The sequence below is a fragment of the Hypanus sabinus genome, chromosome 11 (assembly GCF_030144855.1).
Source record: "Hypanus sabinus isolate sHypSab1 chromosome 11, sHypSab1.hap1, whole genome shotgun sequence".
Taxonomy (NCBI): Eukaryota; Metazoa; Chordata; class Chondrichthyes; order Myliobatiformes; family Dasyatidae; genus Hypanus; species Hypanus sabinus.
In genome coordinates this window covers 6,079,889-6,104,013 of record NC_082716.1, presented here as the reverse complement: position 1 = coordinate 6,104,013, position 24,125 = coordinate 6,079,889, and the positions used below count along the sequence as shown (strand labels likewise).

The following is a 24,125-nucleotide window of genomic DNA, read 5'->3' as shown; positions in this document are numbered from 1 at the left end:
ATTGAGAAATAGTCTGGGAAGCCGGTCAGTTGCCAACACAAACTGCCTCTTGGTGCAATACTTCAGAATCAGTGAATGTTGTATGAAAAATATTGATGTAATGCTTTAGAATCAATAAATATCATTTAAAAATAAAGGTGATTAACCTTAAGAAAATCTGATCTACATCAGATATCGTTGAAAAATGTCAGATTATTCTAACAACCACGTGGAATTTTGAATGTTGTTGTGTCAGGATGAGACTGCATAGTTTCAGGAGGGGCAGGACTGGCAGCTCAATATTTGAAGGTTCCGTTGTTTTGGACACAACAGAGCAGGAGCCTTTAAAGGAGGAAGGGTGGCATTACTAGTCAGGGAATATGTCATCGTAGTGCTCATTCAGGATAGACTAGAAAACTCATCTATTAGAATACAGGACATAGAAACTTATAACACATTACAGGCCCTTTGGCCCACAATGTTGTGCTGACTATGTAACCTACTCTAGAAACTGCTGAGAATTTCCCTGCTGCACAGCCCTCTATTTTTCTAGGCTCCATCTACCTATCTAAGAGGCTCTTAAAAGACCCTATTATATCCACTTCCAGCACCTCCACTGGCAATGCATTCCACACACCCACCAGTCTCTGTGTGAAAAACTTACCCCTTAGTACCTATTTCCAAGCTCCTTAATATGGTACCCCCTCATGTTAGCCATTTCAGCCCTGGGAAAAAAGCCTCCAGCTATCCACACAATCAATGCCTCTCATCATTTAATACACCTCTATCAGGTCACCTCTCATCCTCCATCACTCCAAGGAGGAAAGGCCAAGTTCACTCAACCTATTCTCGTAAGGTATACCCTCCAATCCAGGCAACATCCTTGTAAATCTCCTCTGCACTCTCTCTATAGTATCCACATCCTTCCTATAGTGAGGTAACCAGAACTGAGCACAGTACTCCAAGTGGGGTCTGACCAAAGTTTTATGTAGCTGTAATATTACCTCAGGGCTCTTGAACTCAATACCACAGCTGATGAATGCCAACATACCATACAGCTACTTAAAAACACTGTCAATCTGTGCAGCAGCTTTTGAGTGTCCCCATGGACCCCAAGATTTCTCAGATCCTCCACAGTGCCAAGAGTCTTACCATTTATATTATATTCTGTCTTCAAATTGGACCTACCAAAATGAACCACTTCACACTTATCTGAATTGAACTCCATCTACCACTTCTCAGCCCAGTTCTGCATCCTATCGATGTCCTGCTATAACCTCCAACAACCCTCCAGGCTATCCCCAAACTTTGTGTCATCAGCAAACTTACTAAACCACTGTTCTACTTCTTCATCTAGGTAATTTATAAAAATCACAAAGAGGAGGGGGTCCCAGAATAGATCCCTGTGGAACACCACTGGTCACTGACCTCCGTACAGAATATGAACCATCCACAACCACCCACTGCCTCTGTGGGCAAGCCAATTCTGGATCCACAAAGCAAGGTCTCCTTGGATCCTATGCCTCAATATTTTCTAAATGAGCTTTGCTGGGGAACCTTATCAAATGCCTTACTGAATTCCATATACACTATATCCACCACTCTACCTTCATCAATGTGTTTTGTTACATTAAGGCAGTATGAGTGGAACTGAGGAATAAGAAAGATACGACCTTGTTAATGGGGCTATATTACAGCCCACCCCAACAGTCCAAAGGACTTAGAGGACCATATCTGTAGAGAAATTACAGACTGTTTCAAGGAGCAAAGATTGTTATAGCAGGTGATTTTAACTTTCCACATATTGACTGGGACTCCCATACTGTAAAAGGACTCGATGGGATAGATTTTCTTGAATGTGTTCAAGAAAGTTTTCTTAATCAGTACGTAGAAGTTCCAATGAGAGCATGTGTGATACTTGATTTGTTATTAGGGAATGAGACAGGGTATGTGGCAGAAGTTTGTAGAGAGGAACATTTTGGATCTAGAGATCACAATGCCATTAGTTTCAAAGTAAATATGAAAAAAGACTGGTCTTCTCTGTGGGTCATGATTCTAAGGTGGAGAAAGGTCAATTTTGATGGCATCAGAAATGATCTGGCAAGTGTGGATTTGGACAGGCTGTTTTCTCTCAAAGGTGAACTTGGTAACTGGGAGACCTTTAAAAGGGAATTTTGAGAGTACAAAGCTTGTATGCACCTGTCAGTATAAAAGGTAAAGATAACAGGAGTATGGAACCTTGGTTTTCAAGAGATATTGGGGCCCTGGTTAAGAAATAAAGGAGGTGCATAGCAGATATAGGCAGGTAGGAATGAGTGAGGTGCTTATGGAGTATAAGAAATGCATGAGAACACAAAGAAATGAGGAGGGCTAAAAGAAGACATGAAGTTGCTCTAGCAGATAAGGTGAAAGAGAATTCTAAGATATTCTACGATAGGGTCGTAAAGGGAGCTTTTGGTACATTGGCCTTTATAAATCAAAGTGTTGAGTATAAGATTTGGAATGTTATGGTGAGGTTGTATAAGACATTGATGAGACCGAATTTGGAGTACTGTGTGCAGTTTTGGTCACCTAATTACAGGAAGGATATTAATAAGGTTGAAAGAGTGCAGAGAAAGTTTACAAGGACATTGCCGGGACTTGAGAAACTGAGTTACAGAGAAAGGTTGAACAGGTTAGGACTTTATTCTCTGGAGCGTAGGAGGGGTGATTTGATAGAGGTATATAAAATTATGATGGGTATAGATAGAGTGAATGCAAGCAGGCTTTTTGCACTGAGGCTAGGGGAGAAAAAACCAGAGGACATGGGTTAAGGATGAAGGGGGAAAAGTTTAAAGGGAACATTGAGGGGAGCTTCTTCACACAGAGAGTGGTGGGAGTGTGGAATGAGCTGCCAGATGAAGTGGTAAATACGGCCTCACTTTTAACATTTAAGAAAAACTTGGACAGGTACATGGATGAGAGGGGTATGGAGGGATATGGTCCAGGTGCAGGTCAGTGGGACTTGGCAGAAAAATGGTTCGGCACAGCCAAAAAGGGCCAAAAGGCCTGTTTCTGTGCTGTAATGTTCTATGGTTCTTAAGTGCTTTTGAGTGTTTGTATCTTCTGTCCAATGGGAAGGGGAGAGAAGAGAAAATGTCCAGGGTGGGTAGGGTCTTTGAATACGTTGACTTGTTTCCCCAGGCAGCAGGAAGTGTAGTCAGAGTCTAAACCAGATAATCCAAACTGAGTAATGACTTTTGGTGAAGCTGATATGTTTTTAATGGCAATCGTGGTTGATATTGCAAACAACTGTATTGAATTAAATGCGGTGTTTAGGGTGTCCAGGGACAGGTGGGGGGTCTGGTGAAGGGGTCTGTGTGTCCATTCTGAGGCAGCTTACTCACCTTTGGTCCCCACCAAACACCCAGCTCTCACCTGTAATCCCAAGTAGCTGTTTGCATGCGACAATGGCCACAACCTGGTACACTGCTTTGACAGGTGGGCTAAACCAGGTGAGGATAGCTGGCGTGCTTCTTTCCTCAGTGAGAAAGGGACACCCTAATTTGACTCAAGACAGCAAACACCTCCTCCTCTGTAACCTGTGTAGGCTGCATGAAGTTGATGTCACTTTGCCTCATTTCTATAGACTCCATGTTTGTCTCCTGAGGAAATACAAATTCAGGATGGCCCCAATCTCTTTCGGTTCCACACATAGATTACCATTCTGATCTTCCAGAGAACCAGTTTTGTCCTTTGCTATCCTTTTGCTCTTAAATTATCAGTGGAAGCCCAAAGGATTCTCCTTCACTTAGTCTACTAAGGCAACCTCTTTTAGCCCTTCTGATTTATTCCTTATACTCCTCAAGTCCCTCATTTGTTCTCACCTGCCTATAGCTGCTATACACCTTGTTCTTCTTAAAAGGTGCCTCACAATCCCTAAAACTGCTATCCATGCCTTTTATTCTAACAGGAACATCCAAACTCTGTACTCTCAAAATATCACTTTTGAAGGCCTCGGAGCACTGCTTTGCTGGAAAACAACCATTTCTCCCATCAGGCAGAAAATACAAAAGCTTGAAAATATGTACCACTAGGCTTAAGGACAACTTCTGCCCCAGTGTTATCAGACCCCTGAACGGTTCCCTAGTATGAAAAGACGGACTCTTGACCTCACAATCTATCCTGTTATAGCCTCACACCTTATTGTCTACCTGCACTGCACTTCCTCTGTAAGTGTAACACTTTATCGTGTATTCCCTTGTTTCCCCTCACACTGCTCTGATGAAATGGACAGTATGCAAGGCAGGTCTTTCACTGTAGATCGGGACGTATGACAACAATAAACCAATTTGCCAATTTTGCACCAGAAAGGCTTGTTTGTGGTTTAATTTATTCAGTCATTGTCACAATACATGCATCACCATTTGAATGAAATCGTTCATCAAGACAGCTATATTGTTTACACTTGCTGATGAATGAATGTTTAATTCAGATTTTAAAATTCCCGATTAAATTACACATTTCCTGCTTCAGAGCATCTCAGCCACTCAGCAAAGCGTGGCCGTGTAAATCCTCAGCCAAAAAACAAATATTTGGCAATGTAGAGGAGGAAGATGAGCTCTATACTGTAGGCAGAAACGGAGTCTTTATGTCTTGGCACACTGACATGTGCAGTCTGTGTGTGAGTGTGTAGGGAGACTGATGTGTGTTGCTCTCCAATGGAAGCTGGACTCGGTAGATGCATTCACAGCGCGATCTGTTGGTAGATTAATATATGCTTAAGTAACAGAACAGAAAGAAACCGGAGCAAGAGAAAGACACAAAACTCAGTAGGTCAGTTGGCATCTATGTAAAAGAATGGTTCAGGTCCAGTCTCTTCACTCTCCACAGTTGCTGAAGACCTCTATCAAATCTCCTTCTATTTTCCTGTGCTCTAGGGAATAAAGTTCTAATCTATTCAACCTTTCCCTGTAACTCCTGGCAACATCCTTGTAAATTTTATCTGTGCTCCTTCTTCTGGTTCTAGTCTCACCTAACCTCAGTGGAAAATACCTGCTTGTATTTACCCTATTTATACTCCTCATAATTTTGAATACCTCTATCAAATCTTTCCTCGTTCTCATACGCTCTAGGGAATAAAGTCCTCAGCTATTCAACCTTTCCTTATAACTCAGGTCCTCAAGTCCTGGCAATATCCATGTAAATTTTCTCTGAACTCTTCCAATCTTATTGATTTCTTCCCTGTAGGTAGGAAACCAAAACTGCACTCAATACTCCAAATTAGGCCTCACCAATATCTTACACAATTTCAACAGAACAGCCTAACTTCTATACTCAATATTTTGTGTTCTCAATCAACAATATTCAGTTCCTTTCAGTTCTAATGTCAGTTTTCTGTCAATAGTGTGTACTTACTGGAGGGTACGCAGTGGAAGTTGACGTGACGAAACCGAGTTTCCTTAGGCATGCATTGGGTGAGGCACCGCTGTACTGGTTCAACTGAATAGCATCTAGATGCCTGTCCTTCAAAATCAATGATCCTTCCCAATTCCACAAATTCCTGTCGGACTCGGCAGTCTGAAATTCAACAGAGGGACGTTATTGTAGCAGGAACAATGCAGGTCCAATGGTGCTTCCACATACATGATCTACACCAGGATAGACTCAATTACCATCCTTGCAGGAGGTTCCTGGACACAACCAGGACTCAAAAAGTTGATCCACGTCTTTGGCCTCCTCATGGTTGGGCATGATCCATTTCTTCTCACCATTGTTAAGGCCACAAAGTCCACACGTCTTCCCCATCATCTGGTCAAGGACCACCTTCACATAAAGGCAAAAGTATTAACAGTTTGACTACAAAGTTAGCAAAGTGGTTAGTACAAATGCCTTACACCACCAGCAATCACCAATTGGAACTTGATTCCCACCACTGTCTGTAAGGAGTTTGTACCTTCCTCTGATTTCACCCACATTTAAAAGATGTACAGGTTACGGTTAGTAGGTTCTGGGCATAATTTGAAGGGTGGTAGAGAAGTGTAGCCGTTAGTGTAAAGCTATTACGGAGCTAGCTACCCTGGTTCAATTCCTCCTGCTGTCTGCACTTCTCCCCATGACTTCGCAGGTTTCCTCCGTGTGCTTCGGTTTCCACCCACTTTCCAAAGTTGTACAGGTTCGGGTTAATAAATTGTGGACATGTTGGTACCAGAAGCATGGCAATAGTTGCAAAATGTCCCCAGCACATCCTCAAATTGTGTAGGTCATTAATGCAAACAGGCAAAACTAATCTTTAATATTATGTACAGTTCTGGTCACCAGATTATAGGAAAAATGTCAACAAAATAGAGAGAGTACAGAGGAGATTTACTAGGACGTTACCTGGGTTTCAGCACCTAGGTTACAGGGAAAGGTTGAACAAGTTAGGTCTTTATTCTTTGGAGCGTAGAAGGTTAAGGGGGGACTTGATAGAGGCATTTAAAATGATGAGGGGGATAGATAGAGTTGACGTGGATAGGCTTTTTACCTTTGAGAGTAGGAGAGATTCAAACAAGAGGACATGAGCTGAGAGTTAAGGGGCAAAAGTTTAGGGGTAACACGAGGGGGAATTTCTTTACTCAGAGTGGTAGCTGTGTGGAACGAGCTTCCAGTAGAAGTGGTAGAGGCAGGTTTGATTTCGTCATTTATAAAAAAAAATTGGATAGGTATATAGACAGGAAAGGAATGGAGGGTTATGGGCTGAGTGCAGGTCGGTGGGACTAGGTGAGAGTAAGCCTTCAGCATGGACTAGAAGGGCCATGCTGTAATTGTTATATGGTTATAATATTTAAAAGTTACATTGAAAGCTTTAATCAGTCGTTAAGCTGGATATACCTGGATTTTCTCCCCATCGAAGTACAACCTCTCAATACTGATTGATGGAGCTTGCAGAGTAATTCCTGTCCCATTCTTTTGAATGGTTATGATATCTAGAAAACAAACAGATTGCCATTTCTTCAATGGGTTTTATAGACAAACATGTTAACCTGGTAAAACTGCCCAAAATTCAAGTACAGCTCACACACAGAACTAGTGAGGCGGTAGAGGATGGAAGACCATTAGGTTAAGGTTTTGTTCATTATGTGTTGTGTGTGTCATTATGTATGATGTAGGCAATCATTGTCTTTCCATGACCAAGATTGGTCTTGGCAAATTTTTCTGCAGAAGTGGTTTGCCATTGCCTTCTTCTGGGCAGTGTCTTTACAAGACGGGTGACCCCAGCCGTAATCAACACTCTTCAGAGATTGTCTGCCTGGTGTCAGTGGTCACATAACCAGGGCTTGTGATATGCACCAGCTGCTCATACGACCATCCACCACCTGATCCCATGCCTTCACATGACCCTATTTGTGGGGGAGGAGCTAAGCAAGTTCTGCAGCTTATCTAAGGATGACCTGCAGGCTAGCAGAGGGAAGGAGTGCCTTACACCTCCTTTGGTAGGGACATATCCTCACACCACCACCCAGGGTTAAGGCTTAGTTTTTCAGACTGTGCCATATGAGTATGAGGATAGGCTTTTCTCTTTGGATTGAAGGAGGATGACGTGCACAAGATGATAAGGGGCACAGATCAAGTGGACAGCTACTGGCACATATACAGTAACATCATGAAGGATCCCACCCACCCTGCTCATAGACGTGGCTGAGAAACTGGTGTAGTGGGCAGGGTTTCAGATTTCTAGATCATTGGGTCCTCTTCTGGGGCAGGTGGGACCTGTACAAGAGAGACGGGTTACACCTGAACTACAGGGGGACCAATATCCTTGCAGAGAGGTTTGCTAGTGTTATTGGGGAGGGTTTAAACTAGATTTGCAGGGGGATGGGAACCAGAGTGCCAGAGTAGATAGTGGAATGGGGGTAAAAGTAAATGAAGTTAGTAATTCATGCAAAGTCACAAATAGAAGGGTTGTGTGTGGTGGTAACAATCTTCTGAGGCGTGTATATTTCAATGCGAGGAGTATTGTGGGAAAGGCAGGCGAGGCTGAGGGCCTGGATTGACACATGGAATTATGACATCATAGCCATTACTGAAACTTGGCTACAGGAGGGGCAGGACTGGCAGCTCAATGTTCCAGGGTTCCGATGTTTCAGACATGATAGAGGCACAGGGATGAAGGGTGAGGGGTGGGGGTTGATTTGCTAGTCAGGGAAAATATTACAGCAGTGCTTCGGCAGGACAAATTAGAGGCCATATGGATGGAGCTGAGAAACAGGAAAGGTATGACCACATTGAGGTTGTATTATAGACCACCCAATAGTCAGCGAGAATTGGAGGAGCAAATCTGCAGAGAGATAACAGACAACTGCAGGAGACAGAAAGTTGTGATTGTAGGGGATTTTAATTTTCCACACATTGATTGGGACTCCCATACTGTTAAAGGTCTAGATGGGTTAGAGTTTGTAAAATGTATTCAGGAAAGTTTTCTAAATCAATATATAGATGTACCAACTAGGGAGGATGCAATATTAGATCTCCTATTAGGAAATGAGTTAGGGCAGGTGACGGAAATGTGTGTAGGGGAACACTTTGGTTCCAGTGATTATAATGTCATAAGTTTCAATTTGATCATGGATAAAGATAGATCTGGTCCTCGGGTTGAAGTACTAATCTGGAAAAAGGCCAAATTTGAAGAAATGAGAAAGGATCTAAAAAGTGTAGATTGGGACAAGTTGTCCTCTGGCAAGGATATGATAGGTAAGTGAGAAACCTTCAAAGGAGAAATTTTGAGAGTGCAGAGTTTGTATGTTCCTGTCAGGGTTAAGGGCAAAATGAATAAGAATAAGGAACCTTGGTTCTCAAGAGATATTGGAACTCCGATAAAGAATAAGAGAGAGATGTATAACATGTATAGGCAACAGGGAGGAAAAAAGATGCTTGAGGAGTATAAAAAGAGTAAGAAAATACTTAAGAAGGAATTCAGGAGGGCTAAAGGAAGACATGAGGTTGCTTTGACAGTCAGGGTGAAGGATAATCCTAAGAGCTTCTACAGGTATGTTAAGAGCAAAAGGATAGTAAGGGATAAAATTTGACCTCTTGAAGATCAGAATGGTTGGCTATGTATGGAACCAAAAGAAATGGGAGAGATATTAAATGGGTTTTTTGCAGTTGTATTTAACAAAGGAAACTGGAATGGAGTCTATGGAAACAAGGCAAACAAGTAGGGAGATCATGGAATTTATACAGATTAAAGAGGAGGAGGTGCTTGCTATCTTGAGGCAAATCAGAGTAGATAAATCCTCAGGACCTGACAGGGTATTCCCTCGGACCTTGAAGGAAACAAGTGTTGGAATTGCAGGGGCCCTGGCAGAAATATTTAAAATGTCAATATCCATGGGTCAAGTGCTAGAGGATTGGAAGATAGCTCATGTAGTTCCGTTGTTTAAAAAAGGCTCAGAAAATAAGCCGGAAATTTATACACCGGTAAGTTTGACATCGGTAGTAGACAAAGTATTGGAAGGAATACTAAGAGATAGGATCTACAAGTATTTGGATAGACAAGGGCTTATTAGAAACAGTCAGCATGGCTTTGTGCATGGTAGGTCATGTTTAACCAATCTATTAGAGTTTTTCGAGGAAGTTACCAGGAAAGTGGATGAAGGGAAGGCAGTGGATGTTGTATACATGGACTTCAGTAAGGCCTTTGACAAGGTCCCGCATGGGAGGTTAGTTAGGAAGATTCAGTCGCTAGGTATACATGGAGAGATAGTAAATTGGATTAGACATTGGCTCAATGGAAGAAGCCAGAGAGTGGTAGTGGAGGATTGCTACTCTGAGTGGAGGCCTGTGACTAGTGGTGTGCCCCAGGGATCAGTGCTGGGTCCATTGTTATTTGTCATCTATATCAATGATCTGGATTATAATGTGGTAAATTGGATCAGCAAATTTGTTGATGATACAAAGATGGGAGGTGTAGTGGACAGTGAGGAAGGTTTTCAAATTTGGACCAGTTGGAGGGATGGGCTGAAAAATGGCAGATGGACTTTAATGCGGACAAGTGTGAGGTATTGCACATCGGAAGGTCAAGCCTAGGTAGAACATACAAGGTAAATGGTAAAACACTGAGGAGTGCAGTAGAACAGAGGGATTTGGGAGTACAGATACATAATTCCCTAAAAGTGACATCACAAGTAGATAGGGTCATAAAGAGAGCTTTTGGTACATTGGCCTTTATAAATCAAAGTATTGAATATAAGAGTTCGAATGTAATGGTGAGGTTGTATAAGACATTGGTGAGACCGACTATGGAGTATTGTGTGCAATTTTGGTCACCTAATTACAGGAAGGATATTAATAAGGTTGAAAGAGTGCAGAGAAGGTTTACAAGGATGTTGCTGGGACTTGAGAAACTGAGTTACAGGGAAAGGTTGGATAGGCTAGGCCTTTATTCCCTGGAGCGTAGGAGAATGAGAGGTGATTTGATAGGGGTGTATAAAATTATGATGGGTATAGATAGAGTGAATGCAAGCAGGCTTTTTCCACTGAGGCTAGTGGAGAAAAAAACCAGAGGTCATGGGTTAAGGGTGGGGAGAAAAGTTTAAAGGGTATATTGGAGGTGGCTTCTTCACGCAGAGAGTGGTGGGAGTGTGGAATGAGCTGCCAGATGAAGTGCCAGATGAAGTTTGACATTTAAGAAAAACTTGGACAGGTATATGGATGAGAGAGGTTTGGAAGGATATGGCCCGAGTTGGGACTAGGCAGAAAAATGGTTCTGCACAGCCAAGAAGGGCCAAAAGGCCTGTTTCTGTGCTGTAATGTCTTATGGTTCTAAGGTTTGTTCCACTCCCATCAGGGAGGAGGCTATGTAGCATCCACACCAGGACCACCAGACTCAAAAACAGTGACTTTCCCCAAGCAGTAAGGCTGATCAACACCTCCACCCACTGACCCACCCCTCCACACCCCCAACCACCACTACTCTATCACTTCCTGTCAATCACCTTATTTACAGACACTCCTGTGCCCAGTGTCACTTTATAGACTACAGTCACTCTATGGATATCAGCCATCTTATGTATTTATATTTATTGTTTTTATTATTATTATTATTATTATTGTGTTCTTTATCTTATTGTATTTTTTGACTCTGCATTGGATCCAGAGTATCAATCACTTCATTCTCCTTTACACTTGTGAACTGGAAATGATATTAAATTATCTTAAATCACTCTGTCCTACACTGGGTCCTCGATAGTCATCCCAGATCCTGGTCGGTGCAATAACATCCCCAATAACAGTTCCAATAACAACTGGAAAATATTAACTCACCACTTAACTCTGTTTGCTCGTCTCTCAGAGCGGTTTCAACAGAGTCCACAATGAGCTTTACTCGGTCCTCTGTGGGATAAGCCTCAATTACACTGTTGAAAGGAAAACCAAGATTACACCGTAAGACACAGGACCATTGAATATGCTCCACCATTCCATCATGGCTGATTCATTATCCCTCTCAAACCCATTCTTCTGCCTTCTTTCCGTAACCTTTGTCAAGAATCTATCAGCCTCAGTTTTAAGTATACTCAATGACTCAGCATCCACATCGTTTGTAGCAATGAATTCCAAGATTCACCACCCTCTGGCTGAAGAAATTCCTCCTCATCTCCATTCTAAATGGACATTCCTCTATTCTGAGACTGTGTTGTCTGGCTCTAAACTCCCCCGTCGTAGGAAACATCCTCTCCACATCCACTCTATCCAAGCCTTTCAATATGCACTAGCTTTCAAAGAGAATCTCCATAGTTCTTCTAAATTCCAGTCAATACAGGACCAGAGCCATCAAACGTTCCTCATACATAACGTCCCTGTTATTCCTGAAGTCATTCTTGTAAACCCCCTATGGAGACTCTCTGCAAAGTCAGCACATCCTTTCTTAGATATGATGCTCAAAACTGCCTCAGTCTCTGACTGTAGTCTGAACAATGCCCTACAAAGCCTAGGCATTACATCCTTGCTTTTATTTTCTAGGCCTTTCAATGTTAACATTGCGTTTGTCTTCTGCACCACCAACTCAACCTGCAAGTTTATCTTTAGTTCTGTTGAAATAGCACAGGATAATTAGGGAAGAGAGCGAGTTAGAGAGGAAGAGACAGCGATTCATTATTCATTTATTTATTAGAGATGCAGCAAGGAACAGGCCCTTGTGGCCCACTGAACAGCACCACCAGTAACAGACCTATTTAACACTAGCCTAATCACAGGACAATTTACAATGACCTACGAACCAGTAAATCTTTGCACTGTGGGAGGAAAGCAGAACACACCGAGGAATCTTTGGCAGTCACAGGGAGAATGTACAAACTCCTTACAAACGGCACTGGAATTGAACATCATGAGCTGTAAGAGCATCATGCTGAGATCTGCGCTACTGTGGCGCCCGAGTTATGTTATGTTCCTGAGCTGATGACTGAGGGGATCGGTCTGACACTGAACACCTGATGAAAGCTCTATTCTTTCCCCACAGAGGCTGACTGTCCTGCCGAGCATCTCACACATTATTACAATTACCATCAATTGCAGGCCAAGACCAATGCGTTCTCAGGTTTTTTCCCCCCAAAAGGTGATGCCTCAGGAAGGTGGCATCCATCGTTATGGAACCTCTCCACTTAGGACATGCCCTCTTCTCATTGCTACCGTCAAGGAGGTGGTACAGGCGCCTGAAGACACACACTCAATATTGTAGGAACAGCTTCCTCCCCTCCGCCATCTGATTTCTGAACAAACCATGAACACTTCCTCACTATTTTTGAACTACTTTATATTTCATTTACTTTAATAATTTATTGTTTGTTTTATATATTTCACTGTACTCCTTATTTAGTTCTCTTTTTGCAATACTTATTTATTTATTAATATTTCCTATTAGAAAGTAGAGCATTTATGTATTGCAGGGCACTGCCACAAAGCAACACATTTCATGACATAAACCTGCTTCTAATTTTGAATCATTTTCCATCAGGGTAGGTTTAAAAATTACTATCCCCAAAAGTGACCTTGAATAGCTGTGACAAATGAATTGCACCAACAATTCTCTTCTCCCTCTTCTTCTTCAGCCCGTTATCACTTTTACCTATCACCTTCCCAGTTTCCCACCTCGTCCTCCCCCCTCAACATCTTATTCTGGCTTCTGCTCCCTTCCTTTCCAGTCCTGGTGAAAGATCTCAGCCTTAAATGTTCACTGTTTATTTCCCTCCAGGGATGCTGCCTGACCTGCAGAGTTTTTCCAGAATTTTGTGTGTGTTGCTCATGATTTCGAGCATCTGCAGAATCTCTTGTGTTTAATAGAACCTCTAGTACAAAGGTTCTCAGTCTGGGGTCCATGGCCAAGGTTGAGAAGCCCGGCTCCAGTCTGAAATCAAAGCATTTGAAACTTAGTGATATTTTGAGCAGATTAGAGACCGGAGAGCCACTTTAGCTATGACTACAGCAACACAGTTGCCTAGGGTGGATCAGTGATGTGGCAAGAAAAGCCACCTTCTCAGAGGAAGGGGAGATTGCCAGTTCAGAGGGGAAGAAGCTGTTCCTAAAGTAATGAGTGTGTGTCTTCAGACACCAATACCACCTCCTTGATGGTATCAATGAGGTGAAGGGCTGGGGGTGATGGGTGGGTCCAGGTGAGGAGGGGAGAGTGGGGATAGTGACAGAGACTGGGAGGTGAAGGGTGGGTCCAGGTGAGGAGGGGAGAGTGGGGATAGTGACAGAGACTGGGAGGTGATGGGTGGGTCCAGGTGAGGAGGGGAGAGTGGGGATAGTGACAGCGACTGGGAGGGATGTGTGGGTCCAGGTGAGGAGGGGAGAGTGGGGATAGTGACAGAGACTGGGAGGTGATGGGTGGATCCAGGTGAGGAGGGGAGAGTGGGGATTGTGACAGAGACTGGGAGGTGATGGGTGGGTCCAGGTGAGGAGGGTGATGGACAGATGGAGGAGGGGAGAGTGGGGATAGTGACAGAGACTGGGAGGTGATGGGTGGATCCAGGTGAGGAGGGGAGAGTGGGGATAGTGACAGAGACTGGGAGGTGATGGGTGGATCCAGGTGAGGAGGGGAGAGTGGGGATAGTGACAGAGACTGGGAGGTGATGGGTGGGTCCAGGTGAGGAGGGGAGAGTGGGGATAGTGACAGAGACTGGGAGGTGATGGGTGGGTCCAGGTGAGGAGGGGAGAGTGGGGATAGTGACAGAGACTGGGAGGTGATGGGTGGGTCCAGGTGAGGAGGGGAGAGTGGGGATAGTGACAGAGACTGGGAGGTGATGGGTGGGTCCAGGTGAGGAGGGGAGAGTGGGAATAGTGACAGAGACTGGGAGGTGATGGGTGGATCCAGGTGAGGAGGGGAGAGTGGGGATAGTGACAGAGACTGGGAGGTGATGGGTGGGTCCAGGTGAGGAGGGTGATGGACAGATGGAGGAGGGGAGAGTGGGGATAGTGACAGAGACTGGGAGGTGATGGGTGGATCCAGGTGAGGAGGGGAGAGTGGGGATAGTGACAGAGACTGGGAGGTGATGGGTGGGTCCAGGTGAGGAGGGGAGAGTGGGGATAGTGACAGAGACTGGGAGGTGATGGGTGGGTCCAGGTGAGGAGGGGAGAGTGGGGATAGTGACAGAGACTGGGAGGTGATGGGTTGGTCCAGGTGAGGAGGGTGATGGACAGATGGAAGAGGGGAGAGTGGGGATAGTGACGGAGACTGGGGGTCCAGGTGAGGAGGGTGATTGACAGATGGGAGAGTGGGGATAGTGACAGAGACTGGGAGGTGATGGGTGGGTCCAGGTGAGGAGGGTGATGGACAGATGGAAGAGGGGAGAGTGGGGATAGTGACAGAGACTGGGAGGTGATGGGTGGGTCCAGGTGAGGTGGGTGATGGACAGATGGAAGAGGGGAGAATGGGGATAGTGACGGAGACTGGGGGTCCAGGTGAGGAGATGTGATAGTCAGATGGAGGAGGGGAGAGTGGGATTGCAATAGAGACTGGGGGTGATGGGTGCAAGTGACAAAGAGCTGCAGATATTGGAAAGCGATTGGAGATAAGGAGGGCCGCAGAAGAAAGCGAGGGAGGTGGGGTGGGCAGATGGGAACTGTTGGTGAGCGGAGCCAGTGTGAGGAACTTACATAAAGTGCTGTGGGAATTCAGCAGGTCAGGCAGCATCAATGCAGGAGAATAAACAGATAATATTTTGAGCCAAGACCTTTCATCAGGGTCTAGGCTGGAATGTTTCTGAACTAGTGAGAGGAGCATGTGGGAGATGGGCAGGTAGAACAGATGGAGGAGGGTAAAGAAATAGGGTGAGGGAGAGGCTAAGGTGGGTGTAGAAACAATTGGTTAGATCAGGACAAAAGAAGGGGAACAAAGAGGGAGCAAATTACCTGAAATTGGAAAGAATAATTCCCTGTCAGACTGAGAGGGGAAAAAAATATATCTTTCTGTGATAGTAAACACGAGGAAATCTGCAGATGCTGGAAATTCAAACAACACACACAAAATGCTGGTGGAACACAGCAGGTCAGGCAGCATCTATAAGGAGAAGCACTGTCAATGTTTTGGGCCGAGACCCGACAGTGCTTCTCCCTATAGATGCTGCCTGGCCTGCAGTGTTCCACCAGCATTTTGTCTTTCTGTGATAGAGTCTGATACAAGAGATTCTCCAGATGCTGGAAATCTAGGGTCAATGCACACAAAATGCTTGACATGCATTTAATGTGATAAAGGTTAAATTCAAAGGAGACGTGCGGGGAAGTTTTCAATTTTACGCAGTGAGTGGTGGGTGCTGCCAGGTGTGGTGGTGGAGGAAGGTATGATAGAAATGTTCAAGAGACTCTTGGATAGGCAGCAAATGTGTAGGAAATGACCCCGATGGGAATTATATAAAGGCCCCCAAACAGTAGGCAGGATGTAGGATATATATTTCAATGGGAAATAGAAATGCATTTTAAAAGGAACCATGTTATGATAGTCATGGGAGATCTCAATATGCGGATAGATCGGGAGAATCAGTTAGGCACCAGATACCAAGAGAGGGAATTTGTAGAATGCCTATGAGATGGCTTTTCCGAGCAGCATGGCTGAGCCGACCAGGGAAAAGACAATTCTAGATTGGGTGTTGTGTAATGAACTAGATGTGATTAAGGAGCCCTTGGGTGCTAGTGATCATAATACGATGGAATTCACCCTGTAGTTTAAAAGAAAATAAGGTCAGATATATCAGTATTACAGTGGAGTAAAGGGAATTACTGAGGCATGAGAGAGAAGCTGGCTTTAAGGGAAAATTCTTGCCTGAAAAATCTTTTGGATAGAAGGATAGACAAAGGAGAGTCAATGAAAAAATGCTGGAGGAACTCAGCAGGCTGGGCAGCACCTGGGGAAAAAGAGTACAGTCGACCTTTTGGGCTGAAACCCTTCAGCAGGGCTTCTGTGTGTTTTGCTCGGATTTCCAGCATCTGCACATTTTCTCTTGTTGGGGAGTCAGGGCATGCTGTGTATTTGGATTTTCAGAAGGCCTTTGACAAAGTGCCACACATGAGGCTGCTTAACAAGATAAGAACCCAAGTTATTACAAAAAAGAAACTAGCATGGATAGAAGATTGGCTGATAAGCAGGAGGCAAAGTGTGGGAGTAAAAAAGCCTAATCTGCTTGGTTGCTGGTGAATAGTGGTGTTCTGCAGGGGCCGGTACTGTAACCACTTCTTTTCACATTATATATCAACGATCTGGATGATGGAATTGATGACTCTGTGGGCAAGTTTGCAAATGATACAAAGGTGGAGGGGCAGGTACTGTAGAGGAAGGTGAGAGTTTGCAGAAAGACAGATTGGGAGAATGGGTAAAGACGTGGCAGCTAGAATATGGGGTAGGGAAGTGTCTGGTCATGCATATCGGTAGAAGGAATAAAGGTGTAGTTAATTTTCTAAATGAAGCAGTTTCAGAAAGCATAGATGCAAGGGGATTTGGGAATCCCAGTGCAGGATTCCCTGCCAGTTAACTTGCAGATTGAGTCAATGATAAGGAAGGTAAACGTAATGGAGGAGAATACTGGTGGGGATGATGACAGAGCAGAGATGGCTGAAGTTTCTGGGAATAGTTCACAAGGTGCAAGATAGCTATGTCTCATGGAAGAAGCTCTCAAATGGCAGGAGTAGGGAACTGTAGCTGACAAGGGAGGTTAAGGACTGCATAACAACCAAGCAAAGGGTATACGAGGTAGTAATGGTGAATGGGAAGTTCGATGATTGAGAAGCTTTTAAAATCCAACGAAAGGCAACCAAAAAAAGCTACAAGAAGGGAAAAGATGAAATACGAGGAGCGTTTGGCAGTTTTGGGCCTGTACTCACTGGAATTTAGAAGAATGAGAGGGGGATCTCATTGAAACCTACCGAATGTTGAAAAGTCTAAATAGGGTGGATGTGGAGCAGATGTTTCCTCTGGTGGGGTATCCAGAACTAGAGGGCACAGCCTCAAAATTGAGGGGTGTCCTTTTAGGAATTTTAAGGGTTTGGTCACACAGCACTTAGAGAATTGAGAGTAGTTTTGGGCCTCTTACCTAAGGAAGGATGTGCCGGCATTGGAGAATGTCCAGAGGAGATACACAGAATAATTCTGGGAATGAAAAGGTTAATTTATGAGGAGCATTTGATGGTTTTCGGCCTATACCAGCTGGAGATTAGGAGAACAAGGGGGATCTCATTGAAACCTATTGAATATTGAGCGGCCTGGACAGAGTGGATGGGGAGAGGATATTTCATATAGTGGGTGAGTCTAGGACCAGAGAGCACAGTTTTGGAATAGAAGGATGTCTCTTTAGAACAGAAATGAGGAGAAATATCTTTCGCCAGAGGATGGTGATTCTGTGGAATTCACTGCCACAGATGGCTGTGGAGGACAAGCTATTAAATATATTTAAAGCAGAGGTTGATAGGCTCATGATTAGAAAAGGTGTCAAAGGTTATGGGGAGAAGGCAGGAGAATGGGTTTGAGAGGGATAATAAATTAGCCAAGATAGATGGAATAGCAGAGCAGATTCGATAGGCTGAAGGGCCTAATTCTGCTCCTGCATCTTATAGTCTAATTCAGCTTCAATGCTTAGCATCTACATTAATAATTAATTCTTGCAGGGTAGAAACTAGTTTGTAGTAATGTGCAGTTAGTGACTGCAGTTGTAGAACTACTGACTCAGAGCTCTGTGAGTTTGAGTGCTGTGTGGTACACTGATTTATTACTGTCACATGTAGATGAGATTAGATTTAACTTTATTGTCGTTGTGCCGAGTACAGGTACAAAGCCAATGAAATGCAGTTAGCATCTAACGAGAAATGCAAAAAATAGTGTTATTTACAAAATAACTGTGAATAAAATAAGCGCTACAGCACACAAATATAAAAGTACTGAGACAGTACAATATGGGTGCAATACTGCTTAGCGCTGTGATGGGAGGTTCAGCAGGGTCACAGCCTCAGGGAAGAAGCTCTTCCTGTGCCTGCTGGTGCGGGAGCGGAGGCTTCTGTAGCGCCTACCAGATTGGAGGAAAGTAAAAAGTCCATGGTTAAGGTGAGATGCACCCTTGATAATGTTTTTCCACCCTGCCCAGGCTGTGTTTATAATGGATGTTCTCAATGGTGGGCAATTGGGTGCCAATAATCTGCTGGGCAGTTTTCACCACCTGCTGGAGTGCTTTGCGGTCCAATACGGGACAATTGCCATACCGCACTGAGATGCAGTTGGTGAGTATGCTCTCAATGGAACAGCGGTAAAAGTCCATCAGTATCCTGGGACAGAGCTGAGCTTTCTTGATGCTCTGCAGGAAATAAAGTACTGAGACACAGTGAGAAGCTTGTCTTGCATATCATCCCTACAGAACAATTTGTTACAGCAGTGTATTCAACACGGGAAAACTGATTCATGATGCCACAAATCAATGTTTCAACTGGAAGTTACATCAGATGCATCGACTTTAGACATCTTTCTGATGTAAAGTTGGGTACTTACGTATTGGTGGCTGATACAAGCAGTTTGATTCTCTTTGCTTGCTGACTCTCAGCGCGCCTCATTAACAGCACAAAGGCTGGAGTGGGGGTACAGTCCTTGGTCAAAACATAGAAGCAGTCGTTGTGTATGTGATAATTCAGTTTGTTACTGTCAAAGGTGACAACTCGGTCATTCGTTACAATGCATTCCTCTGCGGAAGACAGAAGAAAAAACAAGAATAGAAGATTACTAAACTGTTTGATCAGCAAGACTCAGTCTTATTCACAGGCTTTGGAACAGACTTGATGGGCCAAGCGGCCTAATTCTGCTCCTATTTCTTATGGTTTTTTGCTCTCTATCTTTGTGGGGGGAGCCTCCACCACTCATAAGCAGAAGAGATTCTACAAGTGCTGGAAATCCAGAGTAACACACAATAAAGTACTGAGACACAGTGAGAAGCTTGTTTTGCATATCATCCCTACAGAACAATTTGTTACAGCAGTGTATTCAACACGGGAAAACTGATTCATGATGCCACAAGTCAATGTTTCAACTGGAAGTTACATCAGATGCATCGACATTAGACATCCTTCTGATGTAAAGTTGGGTACTTACGTATTGGTGTCTGATACAAGCAGTTCGATTCTCTTCTCTTCATCATGCAAAAAAATGCCTGATGAAGGGCCTCGGCTGGCTCATAACAACAACTGTTTATTTCTCTCCTTAGATGCTGCCTGACCTGCTGAGTTCCTCCAAGATTCTGTGTATGCTAATCTCCTCAAATCTCTTGTTAACTCCTTCTGAGTCCCAAATGGATTTATTAATGAATATTTATGGACACAAGACAATAGTTTCTCTCTACAGCTTATCAATTACTGTACATTTAATATTTTAATTATTTCTAACAGGTTGCAATCAGTGATCTTTTATTTTTGAGGAAAGGCCCCAGACACTACTCATTGTTATAACTTCTTCAATATAATCGTTTCTGTTGTGTTTTGTAACTTCAAAACATAAAACTGATTCAAATGAAGCTGGGAGTCCGAAATACAGGAGTAACTTCAATTTTACTGTAATCAAGGTGCACGTGTCATGTAGTAGTGATGTGTTTTTACATATAACCCTTATAGAATAGGCATCCGTTAGTCTCGTGAGACCATGGATTTGCGCCTTGGAAGGTTTTTCCAGGGTGCAGGCCTGGGTAGGGTTGTATGGGAGACCAGCAGTTGCCCAAGCTGCAGGCCTTCCCCTCTCCATGCCATCGATGTTGTCCAAGGGAAGGGCACTAGGATCCATGCAGCTTGGCACCGGTGACGTCGCAGAACAATGTGTTGTTAAGTGCCTTGCTCAAGGACACAACACACTGCCTCAGCTGAGGCTCGAACCAGTGATCTTCAGATCACTAGACCGATGCCTTATCCATTAGACCACACACCAACACAAATATATAACCCTTACTGAATTATTTAAAGAAACAAGAATGCTTACTGAACCAAGAATTTTAGTTTAAGGTAAGAAACTGTAATGATCAGCTGGGTTAACCTAGAACGTAGGACACTACAACACATCATAGGCCCTTCAGCACATAATGTATCCTATCCTCCTTCACTCCAAAGAGAAAGGTTCTATATTGTGAGAGTCTTTGTCTCCTCCATCCTTTCAGATGTGGTTAGAATCTGGAATCAGTTCTGGGTTTACCCATTCTCTGGGATAAAATATTCTTCCTAAACCTTCCCAATTTTAATACTCAACTCTTTGACCATAAATTCAGGAAACACTGAAGCAGGCCCTATGGACCAGCTCTCCATTCTGACCAAGATTCCCATCTAAACTAAACCCATCTCCCTCTAAACCTTTCCTATCCTTGTACCTGTCCAAGTACCTTTTAAATGTTGTTAGTATACCTGACACAACCTCTTTCTCTGGCAGTTCATTCCATATTTTTAAATCTTAAACAAGAGAAAATCTGCAGATGCTGTAAATCCAAGCAACACACACACAAAATGCTGGAGGAACTCAGCAGGCCAAGCGGCACCTATGAAAAAGAGTACAGTCGATGTTTCTCCCCACCACTGACAGCGTCTACAGGAGGCTCTGCCTCAAGAAGGCAGTATCTATCATCAAAGATCTTCACCAACTGGGTCTTAACATCTTGCTGAAACCCTTGGGCAGGTGAGGAATAAAGAGTTGATATCTTAGGCTAAAATCCTTCATCAGGACTGGAGCAAAGAAGATGAGGAGTCAGAGTTAGAAGGTGGGGGGGGAGGAAGGAACACAAGTTGATAGGTGAAACCGGGAGGGGGGGGAGGGGTGACATAAAGAGCTGGGAAGCTGATTGGTGAAAGAGATACAAGGCTGGAGAAAGGAGAATCCGATATCTGATAGGAGAGGACAGAAGGCCATGGAAGAAAGGGAAGGAGGAGGGGCACCAGATGGCGGTGATGGGTAGAGGAGGAGATAAAGTCAGAAAAGGAAAGGGGAATGGGGTATGATAAAGGGGGGTGGCATTACTGGAAGTTCAAGAAATTGATGTTTATGCCATCAGTTTGGAGGCTACCCAGACGAAATATAATGTGTTGCTCCTCCAACCTGTGTGTGGCCTCATCATGACAGTGGAGAAGACCATGGATTGACATGTCAGAATGGGAGCGGGAAGTGGAATTAAAATGAGTGGCCACTGGGAGATCTCGCTTTTTCTGGCAAATGAAGCGTTGTGTTTCGTGAGCACCTGTGTTCCATCCATCACACTCCGGTTGGAGGAGCAACACCTTAACCTCCAACCTGATGGCATGAATATATTTCATGTTTCAATGCCTTAGCAGATTATTTTATTCACAGTGGCGTTGAGGATGTATTGTGATTCCAGCAAGCGGGGTTCAGTTTTGTCTGAATGGTTTGCGTGTTCTCTCTGTGATTATGAATGTTCCCCACATGCTGCTATTTCCTTGTGCATAGGATGTGAATGCCATAGAAAGGGTGCAGAGGAGATTTACAAGGATGTTTACCTGGATTGGAGAGCAAGTCTTATGAGGATAGGTTGAGTGAACTCGGCCTTTTCTCCTTGGAGTGACGGAGGATGAGAGATGACCTGGTAGAGGTGTATAAGATGTTGAGAGGTGTTGATTGTTTGGATAGTCAGAGGCTTTTTCCCAGTGCTGAAATGGTTGCCACAAGAGGACACAGGTTTAAGGTGCTGGGGAGTAGGTACAGAGGAGATGTCAGGGGTAAGTTTTTTTACTCAGAGAGTGGTGAGTGCGTGGAATGGGCTGCCGGCAAAGGTGATGGAGGTGGATACAATAGGGTCTTTTAAGAGACTTTTGGATAGGTACATGGTGCTTAGAAAAGTAGAGGGCTATAGGTAAGCCTAGTAATTTCTAGGGTAGGTACATGTTCGGCACAACCTTGTGGGCTGAAGGGCCTGTATTGTGCTGTAGGTTTTCCATGTTTCTATTGAAAAAATATGATGGTTAGATCAACTAATAAATCTAATCTATAATATTAGACCATAAGACCTAGGAGCAGAATTAGGTTATTCAGCCCATCGAGTCTGCTCTGCAATTCCATCATGGCTGATCCTGGATCCCACTCAACCCCAGACACCTGCCTTTTCTCCATATCCTTTGATGCTCCGATGGATCAGGAAACTATTAACTTCTAGCACAATATCTCGCAGACTTGGCTTCCACTGTAGTCTGTGGCAAAGCACTCCACAGATTTACTACTCTCTAGCTAAAAAGAATTCCTCCATACCCCGTTCTAAAGGGTTGCTGCTCAGTTTTGAGCCTGTGTCTTCCAGTACTGGATACCCCCACCATAGGAAACATCCTCTCCACATCCACTCTGTGCCCTCTCGTCCTGAACACTCCCACCATAGAAAACATCCTCTTCACATCCACCCTATCTAGACCTTTCAACATTCGGAAGGTTTCAATGAAATCCCTCAAATTCTTCAAAATTTCAGTGAGTACACATCCTATGCTGCCAAATGGTCCTCATATGTTAACACCTTCATTCCTGGAAATATCCTCGTGAACCTCCTCTGCTCTCTCTCCAATGACAACACATATTATCTAAGATATGGGGCTCAAAACTGTTGACAAAACTTCAAGTGCAGCCTGAGTAGTGTCTCATTAAGACTGGTGGAACTGTCGACGTTTCGGGCTGAGAGGGTACTGACGAAGGGTTTCGGCCCGAAACATCAACAGTGCTTCTGCTTATAGATGCTGCCTGGCCTGCTGTGTTCCACCAGCATTTTGTGTGTGTTGCTGTTTGAACTTCCAGCATTTGCAGACTTCCTTGTGTTTGCTCACCATTATCTCCTTGACTGTTCTCCTTGAAATAAATGCCAACATTGCATTTACCTTCTTTACCACAGACTCAACCTGTAAATTAACCTTCTGGGAGTCTTGCATGAGGAAATACCAACACTGTATTCCATCTGCCACTTTTTTGCCCATTCTTCCAATTTGTCTAAGTCCTGCTGTATTGCTTCCTCAGCACTCACTATCCCTCCTTCTATCTTCATATCATCTGCAAACTTTGCCACAAAGCCATCAATTCCATTATCTATATTATTGACAAACTAAGTGAAAAGCAGTGGTCCCAATACTGACCCCTGAGGAAAACCACGGGTCACTGGCAGCCAACCAGAAAAGGCCCCTTTTATTCCTACTCGCTGCCTCCTGCCTGTCAGCCATTCCTCTATCCATGTCAGTATCTTTCCTGTAACTCCTTAGGATTTTATCTTGTTAAGCAGCCTCGTGTGTGGCATCTTATCAAATGCTTTCTGAAAATACAAGTGAATGACATCCACTGCCCTTCCTTTGTCCACTCTGCTTGGTATTTCCTCAAAGAACTCTAACAGATTTGTCAGGCAAGATTTCCCTTCACAGAAATCATGCTGACTTTGATTTATTGTATCATTAGTCTCCAAGTAATCCAAAACTTCATTCTTAATGATAGACTCCAACATTTTCCCAACCACTGAGGTCAGGCTACCTGGCCTATAAATTCCTTTCTTTTGCCTTCCTCCCTTCTTAAAGAGTGGAGTGACATTTGCAAAATTCCATTCCTCCGGGACCATGCCAGAATCAGGTGTTTCTTGAAAGATCATAACCAATGCATCCATTATCTCTTCAGCAAATTCTTTCAGGACTCTGGGATGTAGTCCATCTGGTCCAGGTAACTT

General features: G+C 43.9%; 1 protein-coding gene across 1 annotated transcript in view; it reads right to left on the bottom strand.

Annotated features, from left to right (window-relative positions):
- Positions 1-3,648: 3,648 nt before the first annotated feature.
- The window catches only part of LOC132402330 (vitellogenin-like), a 117,182-nt gene continuing 96,705 nt past the window's right edge, over positions 3,649-24,125 (bottom strand). The window contains exons 27-32 of the mRNA XM_059985209.1: positions 18,959-19,148; positions 11,263-11,354; positions 6,832-6,926; positions 5,634-5,784; positions 5,377-5,538; positions 3,649-4,717 (exon numbers count right to left, since the gene is read on the bottom strand). Of these exons, the coding sequence (XP_059841192.1) occupies positions 4,608-4,717; positions 5,377-5,538; positions 5,634-5,784; positions 6,832-6,926; positions 11,263-11,354; positions 18,959-19,148 (800 nt within the window). The 3' untranslated portion in view covers positions 3,649-4,607. The remainder of the gene's footprint in view (positions 4,718-5,376; positions 5,539-5,633; positions 5,785-6,831; positions 6,927-11,262; positions 11,355-18,958; positions 19,149-24,125) is intronic.